This window comes from Mytilus trossulus, chromosome 14 (assembly GCF_036588685.1).
Source record: "Mytilus trossulus isolate FHL-02 chromosome 14, PNRI_Mtr1.1.1.hap1, whole genome shotgun sequence".
In the NCBI taxonomy this organism is placed as follows: Eukaryota; Metazoa; Mollusca; class Bivalvia; order Mytilida; family Mytilidae; genus Mytilus; species Mytilus trossulus.
Genome location: NC_086386.1, coordinates 77,318,298 through 77,336,480, shown reverse-complemented (window position 1 = coordinate 77,336,480; position 18,183 = coordinate 77,318,298). Strand labels below are relative to the sequence as shown.

The window sequence follows — 18,183 nt, the reverse complement described above, 5'->3', positions numbered from 1 at the left end:
TCAATGAAAATGTATTAGCCTGTCTTTGATATTTGAAAGTTATCATTGACCTAACGAATAGCCAATGGAAATTTGAAAATTTGTATCATTTTGCGGAAAAGAGATATTGAATTTACATATGCATCGTATTACTTATTTATACCACACTAAGTTCAATTGTACAAAAGGTATACTTTATAATGTGTTAAATAGATAATTGCCACATCCCAGAGAAAAAACTATGATATAGATATAACTTAAAGTCTTTTCAAAGGGAACTTTATTACTGCTCATTTTAGTATAAACCAAGTGATTTATATTTACATTGACAAATAATACCTAACTTCAATGCAAATTCCGGAGAACATTGTCAGCCCAGTAAAAGAGGTTCGAAAGACACCAGAGGGACAGTCAAACTCATAAATCGAAAATAAACTGACAACGTCATGGCTAAAAAATAAAAAGATGAACAACAGTACACATGACACAACATAGAAAACTAAGGAATAATTAGTTATCAAAAGTTTCGTCTACATAAGACTCATCAGTGACGCTCATATCAAAATAGTCATAAAGCCAAACAAGTACAAAGTTGAAGAGCATCGAGGATCTCAAATAGTTCGTTACTCAGGGCACAAGCCGCCATCTTAGAAATAAAGTTATCGGTAACTTGTATTTTATAACTGATATACCTATAGTAAGAAAGAAGGTAGGTCCAGCTGTATATATATCTATAACAAATAGCGCCAATTGTATAAAAACGAAGCCCAAGGCTTGAACAAGGTGTTTAATATTGTTTTTTTTTAATTCGTTTCAATTGGAAAGATAAGTTTATAGAAAAGTAGGTTAACTAAATTATCTCTTGAACAAACAATAACTAACAGCATTTTACTATGATGTAGCATTTATTTCCCATCATAATTTTCTTGATAGAACATTTATTGATTAACTAAGTAAGTAGTTCCAACGTACAAAATTAAGTACGAAATGTCATATTAACTGATACGGTTTCTATCCATTCGTTTATTATGTTTGGACTTTTGATTATGCCATTTGAATAGGGACTTTCCGTTTTAAACTTTCCCGGAATAAGTTATATTTGTGATTCTACTTTTTATAGTGTGTTGACCTTACACTTTTGTATTTTTGAGAGAAAAAAAAACATAGGCTCTAGGGTTCACTGATTTTAAAGATGCAACAATTCGGAAAAATGTATTAACACATTCATAGTTAATTTCAATAATGATTTCATTTACATCAAATATAGATAAATTTATCGGTTAAATATTCACTTAACATTTATCTTCAGTATAGGTATCATGTCCTGCGTCACATCTATATTTTTTTCCCCTAACAAGGAAGCCGCGGAAGGAGACACGGTTTGTTAAAATAAAAACAAGTTAACATGCGTAGATGGAGAATGAAACTATATTAAAAAAGCTGCTGACAGATGTACTGTCAGTCATAGTCCAGGTATTGAAACCTTGTGTATAAGTGGTATTTATTGGTATCTCTGATAGGGTATGTAATGAATAATATAATAAAATAGTGTCTTTGCGTATAAAAAAATTAATGTCTGAAAAAAAGGCTCTTAAAATGGTCAATGATATTTATGAAGATCGATTTCGGCAAAAAAAAGAATTAAACTTAACGCTATTTAAATAGTTTAAAGGACGTACCCAACATTTTTAACTGAAAATAATTTGGCTCGTTTAATTTTCCTAAAATTTTGTCAAAGTATTTACTTTGACCCTCTAACAAAAATATAAAAATTTCAAAAACTTTGAACCAACCGTTTTGTCAGAAAAATTACACTGGTAATATAGCAGTTTGACAAACACCAATTTTATCATTGAGAAGCTAAATATTCTTTTTACAACAAAATGTAATTAAAACATTACCCGACTTTACATAGTTATCTCCCTGTAGTGTTAGGTACAACCTTAATGTGTAAAAAATGAAAGAAATTTGAAATATATCAAGACGAAGAAAATTCAGTAAACCTTTTTATTTTGTTTTTAGACAACAATTGAACAAAATTTTAGGAAAATTTTAGGAAAATTTAGCAAAATTTTGACAAAAATTTAGGAAAATTAAACGAGCCAAATTATTTTTAGTTAAAAATGTTGGGTACCACCTTTAAACTATTTAATTAGCGTTAAGTTTGATTCTTTTTTTTTATTTAAATACAGTAAGTAACGATATTTTTGGGATTTTGTACAAACAAGGACAATAATAATAATAAAAATAAGAATATAGAAACGGAGACAGCAAATTAAAAATAATAGTAACGATTTGATTTTATGTTTAAGACAAATGAAAGAAACAGTGACAATATTTATTTCGGTGAAAGACAACAACAAAATATATGTTCCGGACCATATGAGTATTTGGACCATACGCGTATGGTCATGACCATATGGGTATATACTCATATTGTCCGACCATACGCGTATGGTCCGACCGTACGCGTATGGTCGGGGTAATTAACACACTTTTACAGTTTACTTTTTAATACTTCTAAATTTTTCATACGGCATGACCGTTCAATAAAAAGACGACACACACACATAGTTAATTTTATTATTATATTATAATAAAAAGATAAGCTAAATAAAAATAAGTATAGTTTCACATATTTAATTTTACTTAATTGTCAAATTTAGAGTAAACACATTTTATACCGATGGTCATTACCGATGGTAATTACCGCCAGTCATTACCGATTTGTTATTTAACAAGTGAATGGCAATATGTAAAAAAAAATTACCTCAAATTTCTAAATGAATTGTTACATAAGAAGTCACTGGAGAGTAACAAAGTTTATTTACGTTGTCTTCAAGTTGTGAATATTGTGTATTGCAGTCATTTTACGATATTTGAGATCTAGAGTTTCTCAAAAATACCGTAGATATCAGAATGGCAAAAGACGTCGGTATCACTGTACGCAGCTGTAAAAATTCTAGCTTTTCACTCGTAACCAAAAGTTGTAAATGAAAAGGATCGTGCACAAATCTCTTGCAAATTCAAAAACGCTATGATACCGTTTGAAATGCATGTCACACCAAGCCTTCATGCAGGAAGGTAACTAGCGATGAAAACTAACTATGCATGACATCAAGGATTTGTATAGTTAGATATACAAATCCTTGATGACATCAATACTTAATTTTTACGTAGCTTTTGGATTATAAAATTAATAAATTGTCATGTAACCATCACATTTTTTTTTGTATTTTTGAAACGTTTATATTAATGTAATATGCAAAAAAACCTATATGGTCCAAATACTCATATGGTCCGGCCCGTTACTAACCAAACGAGTATTATACTCATATGGTCCGACCATACGCGTACGGTCGGACCATACGCGTATGGTCGGACCATATGAGAATACGTATATGGTCATGACCATACGCGTATGGTCCAAATACTCATATGGTCCGGAACATATACACTAACGACTGTTTTTGGTTTAAGAAAAGCGGAGACAACAATTAAAAAAATAAATAGCAGTAAAGATTTTTTGTTTATTGTAGATAAACGGAGACAACAATAAGTGAAATGACCAGACTGCTCCTAATCTTAGTTGTTATATGCGTAGTGGTGCAAACTGTCAGCTCAAACGAAAGTAATAACATTTGATAATCATGACAAAGAAATATATGTACGGTAAAATTCTCATTAACTTTCAATCTATTTTTGAATTTGATAACTATCAAAATAGTGAATGGAAATGGGGAATGTGTTAAAGGGACAACAACCCCACCATTGAGCAGACAACAATCGAAGGCCACCAAAATGTCTTCAATGCAGCGAAAAACTCCCGTACATGGAGGCGTGCTTCAGGTTGGTCCCTATAAAAAATGTATACTAGTTAAGGGATAATGGTCATCATTCTAAACTCAAAATATACACAAGAAACAAGTTGCATGGTTAACATAAGGGAAAAAAATAATCAGGACGGTTATTTTTTTTAATTTAGAATAAATTAGATTATTAATGATAAATCGGACTGTTTACTTTTAAAACAGTAATTGTATAAATTAACCTATGTAATATAAATTATCTCTCCGTTCTTCAGGTGTAGGAAAGGGAAAACGCAAGAAAGCTATAGGAATAAGATGTAAGTATGTTCGTCTAATGCTTAGTTCGTTTCTGTGTGTTTTATATTTTATTGTTGTGTCGTTGTTCTCCTCTTATATTTAATGCATTTCCCTCGGATTTAGTTTGTAACCCGGATTTCTTTTTTTCTATCAATTTATGAGTTTCGAACAGCGGTATACTACTGTTGCCTTTATTGATATCTAATATCATGTTTCATTACCGACTGTGCAAAACCTTCATGGTAAATCAAGGTCGTCATGTGTTAACTAGTTTGTAGAGACTCAGAGAGTGCATATTGGAATGTTACATTATATACCCTTATCAAACCTGGAGTACTCTTCTATGTTTCTATGTGCATGTTTCTACATTTGAAAATGCCTGTACCAAGTCAGGAATATGACAGTTCTTGTCTATTCGTTTTTGATGTGTTTTGTTATTTGAGTTTGTCTTGTGATTATGGACTTTCCGTATTGATTTTCCTCTGAGTTCAGTATTTTTGTGATTTTACTTTTCAGTACTCACTACTAGTAATTTGCCAGTTCCACATATATACTCAATACAATATGCATATTAATACCACGCTTTCGTATAAACGTATTTCATAAATTTTACATCGTCTTGGCGATAATATTTTTACCTTAGAAATATTCTTACAATAAAGTGTTTACCATGTCTATCCACGGTTTGTGGTACCGAAATATCAGTTCACTTCCATATACATTTCAACATACTGTGAACCAACTTGCCAGAGATTTTTTTTTCATCATACTAAACTCAAAATAAACACAAGAAAATAAAATTAAAAATCATACAAGACAAGAAAAACAATCTGATCTGAGACAGTCGCCAAAATGCGAATGGTTAAACGTGTTTTTGAGATCTTAACTCCCCTATACCTATATCTAATGTAGAAAAAAACAAACACACAACAATACGCATATTAAAACTCAGATTAAAAGAAGCCCGAGTCCTATGCCAAGTAGGTAACAAAGGAAATAAACAAAATGATAATGAAAAATAAATTAACAATGGACTATAAGAAGTTACTCACATAATTGAAAGATTATATATTCATCATATAGATATCAACTATAATTATATGTATTTATTTGCTTCCTTTGTCATATTGCATGGTTATATTATCATTTTTTCGTATAATGAATCTATGAAATGCCTCATTTTATGTATTGAATTTCAGATTACACTATCAAAAAGCCACCCATAAAAAAACACACTAACAAAGAGTACTTTTCTTTTATAAATATTAAAAAATGTATGACACAACTGTGATGAATGTTTACAGTTTGGTTTCCTGTATTCGTTGCGTTTGAAGGAAATGGTAAGTCTGTGTATGACGCATGGCGAAGTCAGTCAGAATGCAACCCTCTTCCCACGTCTTTTGGAACAGTCGGTTCTCATCGTCATCTCAGAAATAGTGTTGTGGATGACTGGAATAATGCAAATATACGAATGGTATGTCACAACTTATAATGGTTTATGTCAGAACTAAAACAATTCGTTCCGAGCTCAATTTATTAAGACATCATTTTATGTTATTCATTATATCAATATATTAACATCAGCTGATTAACATTCATACGTTCATTTTAAGTTCACAGCAAAACAAGAGAAGTCAACACATTTCGTTTTCATGCATATTTTCAGAGAAATATCAATATATACTTTAGAGCCTGCCAACACTAATTTTGAACCTGAAGGCCTCGTCTTGTTCAAAGACATATTAAAGATTAAGTGTGCACATCTATTTTTATTATGTTAAAGAAATATGATTTCTGTAATTCACAGGTGAAGGTTGAATTTTTCAAAAACAGCCAAGTTGTTGCATGGATGACTTTTAATGGTAGGAATACAGATAAGATGAACTGGTTTAGCAAATCAAACCTTGCGCAGAGTAGTTTTAATGATTTAGGATCACACAGTACATTTAACTACTTTACGATTGCTGGGTAAATGTTTGCTAAATACATAATTATTTTGTTTTATTTAATGGAGGCACACAACTTTGTCCAATTGCTTTCAGTGTTGAGTTCATCGTAAAGCATTCACAGCTCGTGTGTCTTCAGTTCAAATTAAGTAACAGTCATTCCATGTTAAAGCAATAGATTAGGCTGCATTGTACTTAAAAAAATCTTCATACTTTTAATTTCATATAAGGGCTTATCGTCCTTTCTTTCGCCTATATCGCCTGACAAATGCGCTCCGTAATCCATGTTTGACGACGACACAAAGTAAGAAGAGACATTATTAAGTGTAAAATTGTCTAAAAGAGGAATACGAAACAGAAGAGAACGATAAACAGCTTATCGGATTTCCTATAAATATTGTAAATTATCAGCCGATTAACACATTGTGGACATTGTTTGCTCGTTCGATGTGCTCATTGGCCCACAAAGTTTCACATTGCACATGATGTCGGTAGAACAACCCATTATTTTGCCGTACTTTTTTTAAATTCATGCATTTTTGTGTCATTTTTATCATGAAAAAAAAGTTACCAAAAATGACAACACGTCATTAGGTTTCATTTAATACACACTTTACCAACATATGCTTTCATGTGTATTTTGAAACTACGCATTTGTAGTAATTGGTTTGTTTTTAATATGATGTACTACTTTCTTGAATATTCTTTATGACCGGGAAAAAATAGTTGCGGTACACATAATACAGAAGCTATGATCAAACGTCCCGATTCCAATTTCAAAAGGATAATCTTTCTTTACCTTAGCAGCAATACACTAACTACCCCTCGTATGGAAAATACATTTGTCAACTCATACGATATTCAAGAGCTTGGAGCTGATACTTTCAAAATTTATGAGCCATGATTTTGACAAAGAGCGTGTCGTTGTTTATCTCACAAATTCTCAATGGAAATTACCACGCCTTAATTTTGAATTGCTAGTGTCTGCTACCCAAATAATACAATATGGTATTGAGTTATTGATTCTAGGTTCTGAGCTGTGTATATTTTTATCTTACTTTATTTTTCCAGTTAACTGTATTCTTGCTATGATGTTTCTTTTATATTGGTTGTTAGCATTTTGTCCGTGATGTATATATGTTGATACAGTTTTGACTGTTGTCACATTAACTTAGTCTGTTTGTTTTGTGCACCGAATATTTTTGATATAACAGTTTTATAAACAACTTCCACAAAAGTGGAAAGTTTATCTAGTTATAAAGCAGGGTTATACCAACTTTTTTCGTCGGAAACATGATGAAATGTCTATACCAAGTCGAGGCTATGACAGTTGTTTTTCATTCCATCCATTAGTCGATAACGTTTGATTTTGTCCGTTTATTTGAACTTAACTGTTTGAATTTAGCTTGAAGTTCGGTATTTTTGTTATAAGTTTTTATAATCACATGTCAGTGAAAATGGATATCCTTAGGTCATAGAATGATTTCCAATACCGTGTGAATGAACGGTATTGTATATTTTGTTTTTAGAATCCATCAAATTGTAAGTTTCGAAAGTCAAACGATGTGTAAGCGACGTATATTAAGGAACTGCTTTCTGCATAACACCACATTCTAAAATTGAAAAGAATAAACTACACAAACAAACGAAGTTTCAAATAAAATAAACATGTATTAGAAAAGGTCAAATGATAAAAATGTTTTTGAAAGACATTGTCACGATACAGTATTACATTTGATTGTTGTCTTATGTTAATTCATAAAATACGTTTCAATTTTTACATCAAATACATTTTTCCAGAGATCATCAACGAAAATTCTATGTAAATCAAAACTACGGTGGATGTGCTAGAGATCAAGGGTGGATGTACGTCCTTGATCAAAATATAGGCTGTCCATATGAACACATTGGCACCATTCCGAAATTCCTTTATACAAAGAACTTCACAGACAGAAATTGGACACGTAGTAAGTACAAATGGAGGTTTAAACAATCTTTCCCTTGTTTGAAAATGTTGTGCAATTAATGTTGTTATTAATCATGATTTTAGACATACGGTTTAGATGTGTGTTCTCTTCGCTTAAGTTAAGGGTGGTTTATTATTCAAAAGATCAAAGGTCTAGAATTTTTTTTTTTAATGAAAATGCAATCTTTTTTGAAGGAATAAGTCATATATTAACCATTACCAAAATGCACTTTTATCGAATAATTTTGGCGTTTTGACGTATCTCCCTATCTAAAAAATGTAACTAAAGGTAACGTTAACTAGCAAAAAAAAACGATCATAAAGTTCCTGAATTTTATTGTCAAGTTATAAAGATTGTAAATGTTGCAGTAACCTTCCTCCGAATAGTTACGAAAGCGAACTTTTATAAGAACAGGAAGAAACGGATATTGATTGATTTATACTTGGCTGCTTTAACCACTGAATGGAATGAAACCAAACTTGGCATGAATGTTCCTTATGAGTTGCTGACCAAGTGCTGTTACTTTGTAGCCGATCCATCATCCAAGATGGACGCCAGCGGGGGACTTAGTTTAACATAGGACCTTATGGGAAATGCATACCAATGACTTCTTCTAGAGAACAACTGAATGGAATAAAACCAAACATAGCATGCATGTTCCTTATGGGGTGTTGACCAAGTGTTGGTACTTTTGTAGCCGATCCATCATCCAAGATGGCCGTCATAGGGGGGACTTAGTTTTACATAGGGCCATACGGAAATACATACAATTGTTTTCTTTTAGAGAACCACTGAATGGATTGAAACCAAACATAGCATGAATGTTCCTTATGGCGTGCTGACCAAGTGTTGTTACTTTGTAGCCGATCCATCATCAAAGATGGCCACCAGTGGGGGACTTAGTTTAACATAGGACCCTATTGGAAATGCATTCAAATGACTTCTTTTAGAGAACCACTGAATGGAATGAAACCAAACATGGCATGAATGTTCCTTATGAGGTGCTGACCAAGTGTTGTTACTTTGTAGCCGATCCACCATCCAAGATGGCCGCCAGCAGGGGACTTAGTTAAACATAGGACCCTATGGGAAATGCATATAAATGACTTCTTCTACAGAACCACTGAATGGAATGAAACCAAACATAGCATGAATGTTCCTTATGGGGTGCTGACCAAGTGTTATTACTTTGTAGCTGATCCATCATCCAAGATGGCCGCCATAGGGGGGACTTAGTTTTACATAGGGCCATAAGGAAAATACATACAAATGTTTTCTTTTAGAGAACCACGGAATGGATTGAGACCAAACATAGCATGAATGTTCCTAATGAGATGCCGACCAAGTGTTGTTACTTTGTCACCAATCAAACTTCCTAGATGGTAGCCATAGGGGGGACTTAGTTTAACATAGGACTCTTTGGGAAATACATACAAATTTCTTCTTTTAGAGAACCACTGAATTGAATGAAAACAAACATAGCATAAATGTTCCTTTCCTTATGAGGTTCTCGCCAAGTGTTGTTAATTTGTAGCCGAATTTTATCTTTTTTTTTATGAATTCTAAAACCCAGGTTGTTTCAGGTGAGCGATACAGGCTCTTGAGAGCCTCTAGTTTTGTAGGCACATCCTATTTTTTTTTTAATTAATCTAAAATGGTAATGTCATCGGATACTAGGGTAAAGCAATTAGCGAGATAATTTTAAAGATTCATGCTGCAGTTATTTTGATTTAATTTAACGCTTTTTTGTAGACATGGCAGAGCCAGCAGATACGATGGTTATTTCTGTCCTAGCAGAATTATCGAGAGTTGATTAATATGATCAGCGTTTTGCTTTGAAAGAGTATGGCCATTTATCTGACATCATACAGTATATGGAACGTTATGCTTTTCTTCTATTAGAATTCAGTAATTCAACTAGTTTTCATTATATATATATTTTTATATACCGGTACAGATCTGGATCCTCTTAAGATAAATCTGATTTTACCTGAATTATGATAGTGTTAAATAAGATAACAGTAATTCCATTGTTTTATTTTTGTATATACATATATTTTTATACCAGTTAAAGTACAGATCTGGATCCTTTTAAGATAAATCTGATTTTACCTGAATTATGACAGTGTTAAATAATTTTCAATTAAAAACTTTATATCCACTATGTGAGTTTAGTTTTAATGTATTAATGTACCGTATGTAATCAAGCCCACGCTACTTTATCTTGTCTGGTTCCAAAAAATACAAAAAGCATGAAATCCGAGTGGAAAGTACAAAAAATGAAAAAATGAAAAACACAACAAATCCTTGGCATTAGACCAAAAAACGATAGCTCACATAACAAATACACAGAAAATATATAAAGTTTTATAGGTTTCATAATCGGTAAAAATGTGAAAAGAACTAAAAATCAGGTTGTTGTTAGCATATTGATATTATAAAAGATAAAAAAAAATATCAATTTGTGTCGAGTGAGCGCATCGAACGATTTAAAACAAACTAGTCTTCATATGTGCCCAGCTGCATTGTTTTACAATATCAATATGTAGTCAATCATATTACTGAATATTTGATTTATATTAGTAAATTTTGCATGATAAAATAAGTGTTTTCTTTGTTTCAACTGCAAACCGGAAGAAATCAGGACAAGTTTGTGTCAAATTTATTAACGCCTGTGCTTTCCTATAACGTCTATAATGTGTTTTGGACAATATTACGTAGGCCGTGTCAACATACTTCACGCCACAAAGCAATTTTAATCAAAGCTCAGTAGTGAGATACGAACATTGGATGATCGATCCAGCTTGATATCAGCCTGAGTTATCAGAATTCAATTCAATGATACTAAAGCTAATCAAGTCAGATTAATATAGGCCGGGTCAACGTACTACACACCACAAAAATACGATACAATTTATTCATAGCTGAGTGTGATGCGGACATTGGACAGTCGGTTAAGCTTGATATTAGCCTGAGTTATTATAATTCATTTCAATAATACACGAACCTTACAAAGGTTTATTGTTGTTATTTAAAGTTGAAAAGAAATTTTATTTATTTGTTTGAGGAGAATTATATCAAAATAAAGAAATGTAATATACCAACTGATGTGTGTGTAAGCATCAATAAAACAATACGACCTTGAACAATGACCAAATATAAACCTATGTCAGATAAAATTTAAAAAATTGAAGGTCTTTCCACATCAAATAAATTTTGAAAAGGAACTGGTTACTTTATACTGATGCGATACATAAGTGGTTTTGATATACATTTGAATGAAATAAGGGAGATAATTTGCTACTACCGGTGTACTTAATGTCTTTTCCAGTCTCGTATGATAGCTTCTATCACACTGATTCCAAAAATATATATTTTTTAATACTGTAAATCAGGATATAATTTGCACTTCCGGTTTGTCGAAAGTCATTTCTAGTCTTGAGTGATAAGTTCATATATCTAATTTACAAAATATATGAATTCCTAGTACTTTTTCTGAAAAAAGTGTAAAAAATGGCCTGTTCCGGTTTATTCAAGGTCACTTCCAGTTGTCATTTTTCAAGGTCATATGTCACCCAACCCTTTTGTAAAGGTCATATAGCTTTACAATGAAACAAGTTAAAGTAATAATCAATTAATCTTATAATAGAACATTTCATGAACAGTAACTCTTATAAGATACCATTGATTTGTTTCAGACCAAATGTAACATATCTTCATTATAATAGAGCAAACATTTTGCACTTGTTCTTTTAAATATAAATTTAAAAGTATTTGAGAAAATACATAAACAAGCAAATGTCACAATTGAGAACCTGACCTTGACCTTTAACCTTGACCTCAATTTCTAGGTAAGGACCTAGTGGCCTCAAATAAAAAAGAAATCCAGTGTTACATGGTTTACGGTTGATGAGTTGAAAACACATACCGACAGATTTATTGTGAAAAGGTAGATAACTCTTATACAATTTTATCGAATTTCTTCGATCCAAATTAGCCAAAAATTCGTGAGAATGTAACGAACAAATTGTAAGCAGAATTTTGTTATTATCTTTTTTGTGAGATGCACACTGATGATCAACAGTGAATAGGAAGATAACTCTTACAAAAAAAAAATGTTCGGCTTAGCAGGGTGAAATTTTAAAAGGCATAAACTGTATGATACTATATAAGAAATATCTAAGCAACATATTGCGCAACAAAAAATTATCGCAGGAACAAAATTTGGCGGAAGAAAAAAAAAATAATAACAATAATCAGAACAAATACAATAGGTCTTTCCACATAAGAGTGGAAAGACCTAATAAAACTCGACATCAGCTTATATTACAGAAATCAAACGAAAACAATACCGGCATGATTTATGACCAAACAAAAGTACAGAATACGACAGAGACAGCTATTAACGAGCCAATGAATTACAGGGTTTCGAGTTATAGACTGATGTAGAATGTAGCGAGGTAAAATATACTGTGAGAGCACAGACTTCCTTCGTATCTGTAACCATGATGTTATAGCAAAACAGTTGAATTTGAAGGTTTTTAACATTAACAGTCAGACAAACACACGTGACTAGTTCAAGATTACTCAAGTCACTGAGAGGCAATTATAATCATTGAATAAATCATGTCCTAACATTTTAAAAATTCAATCATTAAACAAACGAATTAATGAGAAGTATACCTCTGTCTTATATATTTGAAAATCATCAAAGACCTAACGAAAAGCCAATGGAAATTTTAAAATTTTGTATCAAATTGCGGAGAAGCGCTTTGGAATTAATTATTATTACTTATGCATACCACACTCTGTTGCATGTTATTCAAGGTATTACTAATAATGTGGAAATTAGATAATTGCCACATCCATAAGAAAAATTATTATATAGAGATGACTTAAAGTTTTGGAGATGGGAACGTTATTCCTGCTCATTTTAGTTTAGATCAACTCATCATAGATACCAGGATTGAAATTTCATATATACACCAGACGCGCGTTTCGTCTACAAATTGCTTACATCGACGCTCGAAATGAAAAATGTTAACAAGGCCAAATCAAGTACGATGTTGAAGAGCATTGCGGACCAAAATTTCATAAATAAACCCAGTGATATATATTTACATTGACACATAATATCTAACGTTATTGCTAATTGCGGACAACATTGTGAGCCACATCAATGAAGTATAGTCAGTATTTCGGTACGTTTTTGGATAACGTCATATACAAATTCATATATATATAAATGAATTCTTTAAGGGGCACTAGCTTTCAAATTCATGGCCACCGATTTGACTCAAATTCCCATATTTGATTTATAACAATATAAAACATTTATCCAAACTACCAAAAGTCCAAAAGAGCATGGGATAGAGAATGTGTAGGTTCGTTTCGTGTGAATTTTAGTCCAGACGCCATCTAATTAACTATCGATTTGACCTCAGATGACTATATATTAAGCGATGTAAACATGAATAAAGATATGAATAGATTAAACCAACACGTGCAATTGGATTTTTATAGGTTTGTTTGATTTTATTTTATAGATTAAACATATATGTCTCTCATTGTTTTTAACCGTAAAAGAATGATTTTATATAGATCGAATAAGTAATCAAATGGTTTATCGTAGTTTCACTTTCATTGTTTTTTCTTTAAAAATAACCAGTGCACGTACAATGCATGCGTTGTCAACCTCTAGCTAGGGGTTAAACTGAAGTTCACATGAATACTATTTAATATGGTCGACTGAATCACTTGCAAGTGAATAAGAAAATATCAATATTTCTTCGATTTATTTGACCAAATTTAACTATTTTGGCTCCTAAAAGCGAATTATTATTTCACTATTTCTCTTTCATTATTGATTTAACAAAAAAAAAATCTTATTACTTTAGATTTTTTATATATCTCGTAGCTAGTACCCCTTTGAGAGGGGGACAATAAGTTATTTGGTAAATTCCTTTATCGAAATGTTAATTTTGTTTGCTACAAAGTAGAGTGGCTTTCTTGGAATAATGATTTTTTTTAACACTTCGCCACTTTATATTTAAAAGTTTGCAAAAACACGAACAACAGCTTTCTGGACAACTTTACATGAAATTTGTTCATAACTGCACACAAATTATTAAGCTTGAGCTTATATCGACTGTGCGAAGGCTGAAAGCCAGTCAAGGTCGTTAAACACTTCCATATATATATATATATATATATAATTTTTTTATATATATAAGCTTGAGCTTCAGAAAAACACCAAAAACCACATCTACGCTCTATTTTTTTAATCTATAACAGGAAAAGATGGATATTGTAAATTACACGTTAAACACAAATACAGTTTTTGCGTCGGTAATTTGAAATGGACAAACATTTAAGTGGTATTAATTAGACGAAAAGGAAACAAATATACATTCACGCCACAGTACTGTGACAAATGACAATGACAGATCGAACAAACTTGAAGACAGTGCTTTATTGAGGGATCAACAACTACTAATAACGGACTAATGAGGATTGAAACTTACAAAAAATACTACTTTTGTTTTATGATATTTAATGTAATTTTATCGCACGGTATTTATAAACACGACGCAAATATTAACAATAACACAGATAATTTCCGGCAATGGTAAAAATATTAAACCGATATCAACCTTGAGATTAACCTTTGGAAAAATACCAAAACCACATCTACGATTTGTTTTTTACAATATATTACAGAAAAATATATATATTGTGAATTCCACTTTCAAACAAATACTGTTTTAGAGTCGTTGTCATACTGTTTTAGTGATAAAGTGATTAAGTGATAAAAAATGAATTAATAAAAAAGTATAACCCTGTCTTTGATATTTAAGAATTATCATTGACCTAACGAATAGCCAATGGAAATTTGGAAATTTGTATCATATTACGGAGAAGAGCTAATGAATTAACATATTCATCGTATTATGTATTCATACCACACTGTGTTCAATTGTAAACAAGGTATAAATCATTTCGTTTAAATTGTTTTACATTGTCTTATCGGGGCCATTTATAGCTGATTATGCGGTATGGGCTTTGCTCATTTGTAAAGGCCATACGGTGTTCTATAGATGTGAATGTCTGTTTCATTTTGGTCTCTTGTGGACAGTTGTCTCAATGGCAACAATATCACATCTTCTTTTTTATATAATAATGTGGACAATAGATAATTGCCACATACGTAAGAAAAACTATGATATAGAGATGACTTAAAGTCTTATTAAAGGGAACGTTATTTCTGCTCATTGTAATATAAATGAACTCATCATAGATACCAGGATTGAAATTTCATATTTACGCCAGATGCACGTTTCGTTTACAAAATACTCATCAGTGACGCTCGCATTAAAAAATGTTAAAAAGTCCAAAAAAAGTACGATGATGAAGAGCATTGAGGACCAAAAGTTCATAAATAAACCAAGTGATTTATATTCACAGTGATAAATAATATCTAACTTCATTACTTATTCCGGAGAACATGGTAAGTCCCGTAAATGTAGTGAAGTCAGTGTTTTGGTACTTTTTTTGAATAGTTCATATACAAATTTATATATATGAATGAATGCTTAAGATGGGAAAAATAAGTAGATTGCAATTCCTGTAAATTGTTTTATCGAAATATTAATTTTGTTAGTGTGATCTTTTTGGAACTTTTTTTTAACACTTCGCAACCTCACATTTAGAAGTTAGCAAAAACAATTATAATAGTTACATGTATCTGGACAACTTTACATGGAATATGTTCATAACTGCATGCAAATTAGTAAGCTTAACTGTCGGGAAAACACCAAAAACCACAACTGCGATCATTTTTATTAATCAACAACAGGAAAAGATGGATATTGTGAATTACACGAAAAACACAAAAACAGTTTTGGGATCGATAATTTGAATTTCGACAAAAATATAAGAGCTTTCAAACCAAAAGAAAAGAAATTTATATAACGTCACAGTACTGTGACAAATGGAGAACAAAACCTTCGAAGAGAGTACTTTATTGAGGGATCAACAACTACTAATAACGGACTAATGAGGGTAGAAACTTACAAAAATACTGATTTTGTTTAATTGGATTTATGTAATTTTATCGCATTAAATTCAAATGTTATGAAAAAGACGCCAATGTTAAAAATTAAACAGATAAATTCCGGCAATAGTAAAATTATAATACTAAAATCAACCTTTCGTTTTCAAAATTAATTTAGGTCTATAGAAAAAAAGGAATCATACTGAATAGATTATGTTTAGTTATGATTATCATTCTTAATGTCGTGTTTAGTTACAAAAACAAAAACAAGCGGATAGAATAAAGAACAATCTTCAGAAAGGAAATAAATTATAGGTAGTGGAATAACACAATCTTTTTCAATTGGCTCATTGAGATATGAAGATGTTTTCACCCTCAAAAAGATAGTTTCATCGGGTGATGCTCTCATGAAATATTAATGTTCTTTGGTGAACACATCTTCATATCTCTCTCAGGCACTGGAAATAATCTTATATTATCATATACTGGTTAATAATGTGATCACATTGCTATCTGATTATTTGTTTAGAAATTCACAGCGCAAGTTTTATGCAAATAAAAGTTATACGGATGTCCAGGAGATGATGGAGTCAGTGTTAAGATTTTATGCAACGAAACGGTCTTCTTTCAATGAGGCGCTTTGTTGGTGTCGTTTATAACATCTATGGACAAACCTTCTGAAATACATAACATGGTAAAAACAAGTCTATATATATTCTACAAACAATACATACATTTAAATAAAACTAATTCAGGAGTGTAAATGAAAATCATATGGTAAAGACATTTGACACTATTATTCCCCTGAAAATACATTATCATTAAATCTTTCATTCAGAATTCAATGTATTATGTGTAGTGTGTTTGAAACTTGGCCTATGTAAAACGTGTGTTGAATAGCCGAATATTAGTTTACCATTCAAATTGTAGCAGAGCGTGAAAAACAAGATATTTGCAATAATAAAACCAAGCATTATGTAAGCCAATCTTCATATACAACACGGTTACAATATATAAAAGAATATGCACTATTAATTTGCATAAAACAACTCCTGACAAAAGACATAATGACACTAAATTAACATCTACAAGTCACCGTAAAGCCAGCAAAAATGAGTTTGGTTCAAATGGCATTGTTAACTTTAAAATGCCCCTAAATGTAAAAACGTAAAAAATTCTATTGAGAAACATAACAACAAATGGCAACAACAGAATTATAGGCAATTTACTTGAGACGAGCATATACAGCATGTGGTTTGGTTAGGCATTCTAGTTGGCGCCAAACCCTCCCTTAAATCCTGAAGCAGTGGTGCAACATAACACTACAAACACTGTTGATAACAATAAACACACAACGCATAAGATAAACATCAACACGCATTAACAACTTACTACTGGTTCAGAACTTAGAACAAGTACTTATAGAATATTGCGGGGTTAAACATATTAGCAGATCTGATAACGGAAATAAACCTTTCGACATTTAAAGCGTCGTTAGATGTGTGGCATCATTCAAAGTTTTATTTAATCTATTTGAATTTAATGTTAACTTTTACATGTTTTTAATACTAATCTATGTTTGACCCTTTTCTCTGTTTACCATATATCTTAGTTCAAGTGGTTTCTGTTACAATATCCCTTTTTGTAAACAAATGTGAATAAATATGCATGCAAAAATGTGTGTATATTGTCAATGATATTAAGATAAAGAAATTTTAAACGTTTTTGATTTATGTTCTTTGCTGATTTAAAAAGTATTATGAAACAACAAATGTAATTCATAGAAAACAATATTTTGATCTATCTGACGAGTTAGGCCGTTTTCAACTGATTGTTATATTTCGTTCTTTTGTTGTACTGTTATACCCCTGTCCCAGTTTAGGGGAAGGGTTTAGATCCCGCTAACATGTTTAACCCCGCAACATTATTTTTGTATGTGCGTTTCCCCAGTCAGGAGTCTGTAATTCAGTGAATGTCGTTTGTTTATGTGTTAAATATTTGTTTTTCGTTCATTTTTTGTACATAAATAAGGCCGTTAATTTCTCGTTTGAATTGGTTTACATTGTCATTATGGGTTCTTTTATACCTGACTATGCGGTATGGACTTTTTTCATTGTTGAAGGCCGTATGGT

The 18,183-nt window shown here is 31.5% G+C and overlaps 1 protein-coding gene across 3 annotated transcripts; it reads left to right on the top strand.

The window, feature by feature from the left end:
- The first annotated feature begins 1,370 nt into the window (after positions 1–1,370).
- LOC134697418 (uncharacterized) lies at positions 1,371–10,160 on the top strand. Of its 3 annotated transcripts, none has more exons than XM_063559682.1 (7): positions 1,371–1,500; positions 3,519–3,610; positions 4,064–4,105; positions 5,390–5,559; positions 5,893–6,053; positions 7,832–7,998; positions 9,751–10,160. In XM_063559682.1, the coding sequence occupies exons 2-7, from the start codon at positions 3,544–3,546 to the stop codon at positions 9,813–9,815; spliced, it is 672 nt and encodes a 223-aa protein (XP_063415752.1). In that variant the 5' UTR covers positions 1,371–1,500; positions 3,519–3,543; the 3' UTR covers positions 9,816–10,160. The 3 variants fall into 3 exon arrangements, with proteins under 3 accessions (XP_063415752.1, XP_063415753.1, XP_063415754.1); XM_063559683.1 differs by having other exon boundaries at positions 1,435–1,452; XM_063559684.1 differs by lacking the exons at positions 1,371–1,500; positions 3,519–3,610 and adding an exon at positions 3,615–3,651.
- The last annotated feature ends 8,023 nt before the right edge of the window (positions 10,161–18,183 follow it).